This window comes from Mytilus galloprovincialis, chromosome 12 (assembly GCF_965363235.1).
Source record: "Mytilus galloprovincialis chromosome 12, xbMytGall1.hap1.1, whole genome shotgun sequence".
NCBI lineage: Eukaryota > Metazoa > Mollusca > Bivalvia > Mytilida > Mytilidae > Mytilus > Mytilus galloprovincialis.
In genome coordinates this window covers 72,150,137-72,161,790 of record NC_134849.1, presented here as the reverse complement: position 1 = coordinate 72,161,790, position 11,654 = coordinate 72,150,137, and the positions used below count along the sequence as shown (strand labels likewise).

The 11,654-nt window shown below is 32.1% G+C and overlaps 1 protein-coding gene across 3 annotated transcripts; it reads right to left on the bottom strand.

Annotated features, from left to right (window-relative positions):
* Positions 1 to 1,505: 1,505 nt before the first annotated feature.
* LOC143053598 (trimethylamine monooxygenase-like) lies at positions 1,506 to 10,129 on the bottom strand. 3 transcript variants are annotated; one of them, XM_076226389.1, is made up of 6 exons: positions 9,849 to 10,129; positions 6,323 to 6,464; positions 5,827 to 5,932; positions 5,182 to 5,318; positions 3,651 to 3,828; positions 1,506 to 2,460 (listed from the first exon to the last, which is right to left on the bottom strand). In XM_076226389.1, the coding sequence occupies exons 3-6, from the start codon at positions 5,833 to 5,835 to the stop codon at positions 1,864 to 1,866; spliced, it is 921 nt and encodes a 306-aa protein (XP_076082504.1). In that variant the 5' UTR covers positions 5,836 to 5,932; positions 6,323 to 6,464; positions 9,849 to 10,129; the 3' UTR covers positions 1,506 to 1,863. The 3 variants fall into 2 exon arrangements, with proteins under 3 accessions (XP_076082504.1, XP_076082505.1, XP_076082503.1); XM_076226388.1 differs by lacking the exon at positions 5,827 to 5,932.
* Positions 10,130 to 11,654: the final 1,525 nt, after the last annotated feature.

The window sequence follows — 11,654 nt, the reverse complement described above, 5'->3', positions numbered from 1 at the left end:
ATAGCATGTCTTTCTGGAGTACATTTTATATTATTTCGAATAACCGTTTAGAAAATCTAATCACATAAATGTTTGCGATCATCTCGATAAAAACGAACATTAATGTATATAAACTAACAATTGAAAATTGAAACACAAAGATGTTATTTCAAATATATCAGAATTAAAGCTCTGGTTGTAGCTACTTTGCGGGTCCACCATCCACAATACAAACACAGTTGTAGTATTGTTGTGGTTATTGCTTAACCTTACGACGTACCTGAGTTCACATCCGGTGTTTGTTTTGTTTTGATTGCTCAATATTTAGTTTTTATGTATAGATTTGTCGATTTGTTCGTCTCTTTGTCGTTTTCTGTGGGTTTTTTTCTCACATGGCGTTTTCAGTTTTTCCTCTACTTATGGGCTTTAAATATCAACTTAATCCTCTTTTAAAAACATATTTTGGTATGCATTTTAAGTTTCATTAGAATATGTATATGATGTTCACAGGATCAAATGTTTTGGGACAATAGCGTAAAAGTTAAACGGGCCTTGTCAGAGCACTCTAATATGTCTAAGGTCAATTTTGCGTGAGGCAGTTGTAACCTTAGTTTTAGTCAAATTTCTAACTTAATTTTCGGTTCAGTTTGGAATGTCATAATTACAAATTTTCAAGATGCACGCTCCATATTTGCTAGAGACTCTCAAATTTTATTTTTGAGGCAACTATAAACGTTTAATATTTTCTAAAAAAATAGGCAGAAAATACTGAAGTTACAATCAAAATTAATAAGTCGAATAAAAACCGACAAACACCATGGCAAAAGAAAAAAAAACGAAGAAAAGACAAACAGCAATCTACATCACACTACATAGAAACTAAAGACTGTGCAACAGAAACCCAATAAAATATCAGGGATGATCTCGGTGGCTCCAGAAAGGTAAGCTTATATTCTCCACATGTGAAGAAACAACGTTGCCAGTACCACAGAGAACACACATACACCTGTATTATTTTGATTATAAAAGGATTCCAGATATTTTAAAACAATCCTGCTGGTGAAATCAATACTAGTGCTACAATTGACCCGCCGACGTGTGATAGCAAAAAAGAAAAAAAAAAACATGCGTTTACGAAAGAATATTTATTAGTACAAATACAACTCAACAATAAGATAAACTGGTACAAAATCTAAATCAGTTTAAACTAATACACTGTGTTTATATTTGGGAATATAAACCAATTTCTATTTAAAATGAAACAATTGTTTTAACTGGGATTATATCAGATAGATTATAAAAAATATTTACATTGAAATGTTTCCTCCGAATATCGGAGAAAGCAATACATTCAGTTAAAACATGTTTTATGGTAAACTTGAAATCAAAAGGGATACATTGCGGTTGAAATCTATTAATTAAAAGATACTTGTGAGTTATTCTAGCTTGACCAAAACAGATAACACATTGATCTTTCATACATATTATATTCTTTAACGGTTTTTACTATGTTTGGTTTTATTTCATGAAATGTATTGTCTTTCCTCTAACTCCATGCACGATATTTAAGACTATTTGGAGACAATTTGCATGGTAACCTGTGTTTGCAAAGGGATGACGTAACTGATGTTGATCTGCTTCAGAATACTGATTAATCAGCTGAGGGAAGATTAAATTACCAAATGTATGACCAGTATACAAGGGATCTAGAAGTATTTATAGGAGTCAAATTACAACGTCTCTTGAGAAAAATAGTTTATTTAAGACGATAGTTTTATGTAATAGTAGCGGGAAGGTTGACCATTACATTATTGTAACAATATTCGATGTATAATTGTCGTTATTCTTTATAGGAAGTGAAAGAATTATCGGACAAGTACATGTTTACTCTGCGCTGAATGAATCGTGTCCAAGAACTTTGTACGTAATGTTCTTACAGTTTTTATAATCATTTGACCAAGACTGAAAATATTGTGCCCACATGTTCTTCATTACTGGTGGATACGGTTGAAAAGTACCAGCGTACTGGGAAAGTTCTTCGTCCCAATCAAACTGATTGTGGCAAGTGATTCGTCGATTTGCGCCGTCATATTCAATAATCTTTCGCATTTCTTCATCATTCGGTAATTTTGCTTTGTTTTCTAACACCGAACGAACAAATAGCGCTTCATGATCACTCATCTTGAAAAAAGACACCTGCCGTGGTAACCCCAGGAAAAACAGTGTGCGCCACTCAGGTGGAAATATGTATTTAAAGAAATTACTGACGTCGCAGTTTTTCCCGATCTTGACTATTCCTTCAGGTAAGAATTTGAACTCTTGTACATATCCAGTGCAATAGATAACAGCATCGACGTCCAGTTCTTCGCCATTTTCTAGAATGATGGATGATTTGGTGAACCTCTTAAACGATGAACGTTTCTCTATTATGTTATCTGGTAGGATTGTTGGTGCTTTTGTCCATTTATGACAAAGATAAACCTGCAAAACAAAAGCTGATTTAAAAATGAATATGTGTACTGTTGAAACGAAGAGTAAATAATACCATAATAGATCTCCGTTGTAAGAAGAGAGTTTAATTCGACGTTTAAAAGAAATATCAAGGTTTTATTTATTTAGAAATAGTGTTCTGTGTGGGTATCTCATCCCTTGTGTCTTCTCTTGCTTAACAAGTGAGAGGTTTCGCTTGCTAAAAAAACAGGTTTAATCCATCATTTTCTACATAAGTAAATGCCTGTACCAAGTCTGAAAGATGCAAGTTGTTTTCTATTCGTTTGATGTGTTTGAGCTTTTGATGTTGCCATTTGATAAGGGACTTTCCGTTTTAAATATTCCTTCGAGTTTGGTATTTTGTTATTTTATTTTTTATCATTATATCCATGTCATAAACAAGTTGAAAAAGGTTCTTTGTAGAACGTTTTGCAAAATATCTTTTTACAGAAGTATAATTCAATCAACAATTCTTTGCCATGAATGACACCATTTATTACAATGTGCATGATTTTCAAACTTTATTGTATGCTAAATGAAAATATAGAAAACATCGGAATGATATGTACTGTTTCGCAATGCACCTCAACTTCGTACTTTATGGGGTTTTTTAAACTTTTTTTATTCGAGCGTCACTGATGAGTCTTCTGTAGACGAAACGCGAGTGTACAAAAACTGTAAGCCTGGTATCTATTCTTGACTTTGTTTTTACGGAACAACTATTAAGAACAGTAAAAACGCTGTATCTAATATACAACACGAATGTGAACGATATATTGATTTTAGTGTTTAGAGATCGATAGATTAATTTATGCTTAATGTATGATACCAATTGCATGATTTTTTCTAGCAGTTTAATAATGTAAATCATTCTTTCTTTTCTCTATAATAAATAATTTTTGCAAGTCTGCTTAAAAGCGAATAGTTTCGAAGAAATCCCAACACATGTAAACTACTTTAGATTGATGCAGCCCTTGTGTTGTCATCTTTTAAATATACTGGTGTTTGATAGGTTGGGTTTCTGAGTTCACCCTTAGTGTTGTGGTGAGGTTCGCGTTGCTTAATCTTCGTTTTCTGTTGATGTTTGTATTGGTATGATGGTTATTTATATCTCGTTTGGTCTTCTCTATTTTTTTAAGGAGGGCGTGAACAAAAACCATACACACAAGATAATAACTTACTTTCTTAGCAAACTTTGTAAGCTCAAAGGAAAGATCTATCCCTGTATACCGACAGCCAAGTAAGGCAACCTTCATGTCTACAAAATTTTCTGGTCTACGGTACCACATACTATGTAGTAAAAGTCCTTGAAATTCCTCCTCATTTTCTACGTCCGGATATTTTGGCACTGAACAATTTCTGCCAACAAATATACAAAATTTCAATTAACTAACACTTGACAATAACATGCACACTTATTAGGTTGATAATTATAGATTATCTTTGGCTTTGAAAACGAGAGGGAGTTTCTCATTTACTATTTCATCGATTGGCAATTGGCCGTTTCAGAATCTAAAGAACTATGGGTAATTTCATTGTTCGTACCCCAAAATGATTATACCGTCACGTCATTGGTTGAATTTCCATTGTTTATGAAATTTTTAACCAATCACGACGTTTTGGTGTACATTTTTTAAAATATTACCCAGGATGCATTATATTCTGAAACGACGAATTGCGTTGAAATCAGATGTAGCTTTTTCGAGTTGAAAGACAACAGATAATTTGTTTATTGCTATGACATCAAGGACGTTCGCTTATAATGCTATCTATTCTTTCACTTTTTTTCTACTGAGAAACACATATTCTCAGTTTAGTAGCTTGATATGGAAATTATCACACAAAAAGATCAAAATAAAATTGAAGACAATAGCAATAAATTCATTATAGTAATTGTTAAAGTAAACGAATATCATCAAATAGTTATAAAGCAATTCACCGTTTCAGAATATGAAGGGTAATAGGTAGTTTTATTGATCGTACACCACAAACGGTTATAACGTTACGACATTGACTGAGTATATAGAGAATCCATTGTTTATGACGTTGTTTATTTATCCACAACGTGTTTGTGTACGCTTTCGAAAGTACTACCCAGAATGTATTAGATTCTGAAACGATAAATAAAGATCTAGCTGACGCAACAGTGCTCCAATTAAAAAAGGCACATCTTCTTTCGTTTTCATACTTTTGTTGGCACATACATATTGAAAAGAAACAGATGGTTTGATATGCAGTGTATTATTGTTTGTTTTCATCTAGTTTTATATTTTCTATAGCTAGTAAGGTAAACTTCAGGGGAAAAAATAATGTTCTTCAAATCGTATATTTTAACCTATATGTATAAATCCAGTTTTTTGTTCGTAGTAAGGTGCTACTCTTTGATTTTAAGGTGCTTTGCAGCTTAAAGTGATTATTTGTATGTATAATGAAATTAAATACTTGATAAAATTCAAAACGTATATTGAGCTTTATTTTGATTTGTAAGAAGCAATAAATCTTCACTTGAAATAGAAGCTCATTAAAGTAATCATAAACGAAATGACCAAGTAACAGGCTATACTTGTTAATCGCTGTTCAAATCCCGTAAATCCATAAAGAATTAAGGTAAAAAATCGCGGTGTATATGGAAGCGATCAGCAGTTACCAAGCTATTTATTTCTATGAAAATATCAAATTATCCCATTAACGCTTTTATTAATAATTACTGACCCATTGCACACCACAACAGCATCGAATTCCTCTGTGTGAATGTCTTTTTTATATCTGATGTCACCGTACGTTATTGTCCATTTTGTATCTTTTGCTGACAAATCAATGGGTCTGACTTCTTTAACCTCCGTGTTAAACTATTTTGGGATATAAAAACAAAAAATTGTTTATATTATCATAGATGCAAAAATTAAATATTATGCATTTTCTATAAGTTAATGTTTGTACAACAAAATATACAAGCTGTGAATTAACTTTAAAACAAAGTTCAAAATTGAGAAGCGAAAACCATCCATTGTGTGGTAAAGTTTTGTTATAACCCGATCCAATTTGTCAATTTCTAGATGTTAGTCAAAATATGAAGACAACTTAACCGTATCTGTGGTATTCTTTATTTCCAGCTCGATTGGATAGATATGTTCAAAGTAGCCAACAAATTTTGTATATTTAGTGAGACGATATCATCTTCTAGTATATAACGGAAATTAAACTTAAAGAACAAAGCAAGCTTCTTTTAATTCTTCATTAAATATGACGAAGTCTTTAGCATAATTGCCGGTTGGCGATGCAATTGTGGTGGTTTTAAAGACCCCTTCGTAGTTTCAATACTTTGTGCGCATTAGGTTTTCTAACTTTGAAACTTACCATGTTCATACAATGTTTTACATTGACGAAAAGCGCTTATGGCGTACCAACTTATAAGTCTGGTATCTTTAAAGAGTTTTTAAAACTGTCAATCCATTGACTGCAACTATAATCAGCAAGAAAACATATTAATATGACATGCATATGAAACTTCAATTGGCCATTTCAGAATCTAAAGCATCATGGGTAAATTCATTGTTCGTTTATATAATATAAAAATAAGAAGATTGTTCATTTTGCATAACAATAGAGATAATTGTATTGTATTTCTATCTTAGTCTTTGTAAAGTTTTATTCTACTGTAGCAAAATACGTTTAACTTGCTTCGCTACGCGTTGTTAGGTAAAACTCATACATTTAACATAGGCCAGGCTTACAATGAAATACAGTTATATCCTTATTTGAAATCCCTCTGTTTAACCCTGTTGTGATTAAACCTATCCCGTCCAGAAACCGTTTATACAATCTTAATCACATATTTACGTCTTTATTTCACCTTGATAAATTTCCTAATATCACTATCATCAGCAATTCCATTAAGATACTGTAAAACCTGCTGATGAGTCATAAAGCAAGGTAACCCATATTTATCTAATGGATGATCGTCAATTTCCATCAGTGGTCCTAGGGAAACTGTCCTACAACAGACAAGAGTAATATATGTGTAAAAAGACTGTACTTAAAGCAATTCATGCTCTACTTTTGCACCCCTCCCCTTTTGAAAAATAGAAAGGAAACAAGGTAATAATAACAGTACCAGTGGAAATAATAAGCGGAAGTAGTACGATTGCCAAGGAGACAACTATCCACCATAGGCAAACATGGCGGAGATGTAAGCAACTATATTGTACACTACAATTTGCGCGGATTGTTATTTTTGCGGTTTGATTGCATTGACCCTTCTGTACTGGGGTTTTATTCAGGAATCTGACCATAAGTTCGACCTTAATACCAATATGGTTGCTTTCTACAAACTATTAGCGCGTGGAATACTTTTACTGATATATAATGTTGTCATTTTAATGTTATATTTAACATTGACATAAAAGCGGGAGGTTTGGCATGCTACAAAACCAGGTTCAACCCATCATTTTTTAAAATGTCCTGTACCAAGTCAGGAAAATGGCCATTGTTATATTATAGTTCGTTTCTCTGAGTGTTACATTTTAATGTTGTGTTTCCGTTGTGTCATAGTTCTCTTCTTATATTTGACGCGTTTCCCTCAGTTTTAGTTTGTAACCCGGATTTGTTTTTTTCTCAATCGATTTATGAATTTCGAACAGCAGTATACTACTGTTGCCTTTATTTAACATGATAGTGAAATAGTCGAAAATAACACAAACACAAATATTTCCATGTTTGAATTAGGTCATCGGATGGCCGAACACACAAAATACAAACAGTATAATAAGCTATAAATAGCCCCGACATGACAAAATGTAAAACCGGTCAAACGAGAAAACCAACGGCATGACTTATGTATAAAACATTAAACGAAAAACCATATTGTAAACCAACGACAACTACTGAGTACAGGCTCCTGACTACGATCAGGCACATATAGAATGTAGCTGGGATCACTATGTTTTCGATTGCTCAACCCTTCCATAGAAGATGTGGTACGATTGCAATGTGAGACAACTCTTCACAACAGACCAAATGACTCAGAAATTAACAACTATAGGTCACCATACAGCCTTCAACAATGAGCAAAGCCAATTACGCATATAAAAAGGCCCCGAAATGACAAATGTAAAACAATTCAAACGAGAAAACTAACGGCCTAATTTATGTACAAAAAAATGAACAAAAAAAAAAATTATGTAACACATCAACAAACGACAACCACTGAATTACAGGCTCCTGACTTGAGACAGACACATACATACAGAATGTGGCGGGCTTACACATGTTAGCGGGACCCAACCCTCCCCTAACCTGGGAAAGTAGTGCAACAGTACAACATAAGAACGAACTACACAAATCAGTTGAAAAGGCTTTACTCATCAGATGGATACAAATAGAAATACATCTAACAAAAACACCCTAAGATGGAACCAAAGAAACATCATCGTCAATAAAAGGAAAATTAAAAGTTGATAAACGTTTTAGCAGACACATACATAGAAAAGTTACACTTGATCATTTCATCAAACTTTCAGTAAGCATGTCTAGCATTTTCATCTTTTTACAGTACAGAAGGCTTTATATAGGTTGCATCATATACATTTGCCTTCAGGTTTTCCAAAAGACAATTGACTTGAAAATAAAATCTTTTGTTTGATAAGATTGTAGGTGTAGTGTAAAGAGTAGAGCAACTTTACTGTCAACTCAAGTGAATTGAAAGTACCATAAAAAGCACGTATTTATATAAATCATCCAAAGAATATTTTACACTCCAAAACTATATAATTCGATTATTATCGTATGCTTTATTACAAAAGTTATGATTAGTTCTTTGAAAGTGAGGGAACTATTTAAAGTACTAAAAGACTAGTTGAAACTTACTTGAAGCCGACATAAAACAGTATTTGACTAATTTTTGTGTAGTTGTGATTGCCACTACATAATAAATTCATTAAAATCTTTAGAGGAGGCCTCAAGCTTAAACGTGGTAATTATAGGATTGTTTACTACTTGACTCACTGGAGCGCAAGGACCTGAATGTACAAGAATGTATAATGTCATTCTTAAAACTTCCTTGTAGTATTAACGTCATTCCAACACCATATTTTTGTCTTAATTGTCAACCGGTACGAACACAGACCACTGGCACTTGTCTCTGACAAACAATTACCCATATACTTCGTCTTCTCACAGCTTAATGGAAATGTTAATATCGCAGCGAATGATTAGTTATACAAAGTATTTCCCAAAAAGCTGTTAGTTTTTCTCTGAATAGAACTTATCATCCAGCTAGTAAATTTGTAAATTTTTAAAAGATACCGTGAAAAAAATCTAATAAGTGTTATTTGAGGTATGTTTAATGAGTTACGAGTTTCTATTTTAAACTTAAATTTTCCTATTCCATCAGTGGTGACATTTCTCAAATATATGAGTTAGGTATCTTGTATTATATTAAAGTATATAGGTATTTTTACAGAGATTCAGAGACAAGTGCCTGTGACACATACTGCTTTCCCCGTACATGAAGATTGTTTCGAGTTCTAAAATGGCATAATAGTTACCCTAATAATAATTTCAATTAAAAAAAACCAAATGTAATGTTCGAATATCCACAATATTCATCAATTGATTCAAATAAGAATCAATGGATTTTTTTCAGATGTTGAGGTCTCATCTAATAACATAACCATAGGAATCATATCTAAAATTCGATGTTTCAGTCTCATATCGTAAAAAATAGCTCTATACTAACGTATGATGTTACTGACGTATAATTAAACATTAAACTTCTTTTTTTCTTTTTTAAATATTTTTCATAACGTCAGTTTCAAACTTTACCCCATAGACTATTAAAACCATTAAAGACATACAATATAGCTACAGGGGAGGTAATAACGTCGCTAACGTCGCTGACGTAAAATGTTATTTTTCGCGACGTCAGACTGTAACATATTGGATAAAGATGCATTTTTTACTGATATTTATTATCAGTTTGCACGCTTCATACAAAATGTGCTTCGATCAACGATTAAACATCCCTATGAAATTACAAAAAATATTGGTCAAGTGACATAATTGTAAAAAAATACATTGTATGGCTTTCTGCAGGAATGCGGGAATATTAGTACCGGTAGGATGCAGACACACTCGTGTTAATAAAAAGATAGGAGTTTAAGCTCAGTTATTTGCAAAACTATTGACAATAATATTAATTTTAGTACTAATTAAGACAATATTCAAAAATCTTGCTACAATGATATATTAATGTCTTTTATTTAAACGTTTATTGAAGAGACTATGTCGGGTTATCTAAAGTCTGCACACTTCTGGGGAGCTCCATCTATGAATTACAAACTACAACAGTGCATATTAGAATTGCCCTGATGGGAACTTACCTTAGATTATGGTAAATGGGACTGGTAATTGGTCGTCCATAGATGTCTTCTTTAGTTTGATCTGTATACAACCATATTCCTCCTAAATCAAAATTTCTCTCAAAACATTTCAGTTTGAAGTCTTTATTTTGGGAAAGCCGTCGAAGTGCTGAAATACCATGTAGTCCTGCTCCAATTATACCGATTCGCTTTATATCAGACATTTTGTTCACACACGTCGTACCTTATAAGTGTACAAATAACTTGTTGTATCAATGCTGGATACTATGATGGGTAGCCTTTTTATACGATACCTGGATTATGGATTAAAAAATATTCTTGGTAATTGGATAAAGGAATTTGTTCATAGAGAAAACAAACACGCCCATACGTCCTGTTAAATAACACGATTTATTTTATTGACCGGATTTAACTAATTGTTTGTTAAATTGAATAATTTAAGTATATAAATCAGCACTATGCTGAAGGGGAAAAACAAATATTTTAAAGCTAAAATTTGTAATTTGATAATATTTATGATATATATTTGCCAATAGAAAAAATTTCCCGCTAACCTCTACTTAACTTTTCTTAATTTTATTACATATAGCTTAAAAGCCATTTTTTTAATTCTTATAAAATCCTTGTATTTTCTCATACCTGTTGAAAGAAAATAGGTGTCAATGTCAAATATAAGAAATCTCTAGAGAGAATCATTTCCGCCAAATTTTCAAATGAATGTATCTTTAAAACAAATACACATACCTACCGTTTCTTCTGCTTTTTAAGAACCGTTATGTATATACTATTAATTTATAACAGTCTTTTACAAAGCTTGTAATTTTAAAACAGAAGAGCGAACATCCTTAAATCCTATATTTTTGATAATTTTGGTTTAAAAATAAAAATCGGAAAACTATTATCGTCTCTTGCTTAAAGGTACAGTTATTATGAATTTAAAGTTAAAGGAAAGGTCCATTGTACTTTACTAACGTTATACAAGACCCAGTGATTCACTTTAATAATGAGTGAAAGCGGATATATACTCTTCCGTTCATATCATTCGACGTGAAATATAGATCGTGATTTTTGTACATATGTTATGCATGTAAGTAATTAGATTCATATCATTCGACAATAACAGTCTAAATCATAGTTCTTGATCCGGGATGATTTCAATTTGTTTAGTAAATTTCAGTACAAAATCATAAATGTGAAAGTACAATGCTATAATATGTTCAATTATAAACATTAAGCTGATATTTGAATTGAACTTCGGATGCTTGTGTTATTAAGGTCAATAGTGAGCACTTTTGTGTTGGCATGAATTGTTATTGATATGGTCATAATTCGAAATTAATTGATTACAAAACTTTTGATTTTTTGAAGTTCTAAGATTTTCTACCCCAGGAATAGATTACCTTAGCTGTATTTGTCAACACCTTTTCTAATATTTGGTCTTCAATTCTCTTCAACTTTGTACTTTATTTGACCTTTTTACGATTTTGATGTGCAGTTGACCTAAAAATATGTAACACAGTTTTCATTAACTCGCCGAAGGTTTGGGTGTCATGTCGCACATCACACAAATAATATCGACATGTTTTAATCCATTCACCCTTAACACAATATATTTCCATGTTTTTTTTCTTCATCATTCCATTTATATGCGACAATGTCACAAACGTCCTGATTTCATATCAGGTAGTTAAACGCTTACTTAAATAAGTTTGATAAAGTATAACATATTGTTGTTTTGCTGGTGAATGTGTTTTTATAATCTATAAAACCGGTTATATAGGGTTAAGTTTTTTTCCCTATGCAGAT

Bases quoted from the DNA above. Each gene is read 5' to 3' on its own strand.
- LOC143053598 (XM_076226388.1), bottom strand. From the start codon at position 10,051: ATGTCTGATATAAAGCGAATCGGTATAATTGGAGCAGGACTACATGGT. The intron at 6,465-9,848 runs GTAAGTTCCCAT...TGTCTGTTGTAG, and splicing joins CCCATTTACCATAATCTAAG to GACAGTTTCCCTAGGACCAC. The intron at 2,461-3,650 runs GTAAGTTATTAT...TTTGTTTTGCAG, and splicing joins TTACAAAGTTTGCTAAGAAA to GTTTATCTTTGTCATAAATG.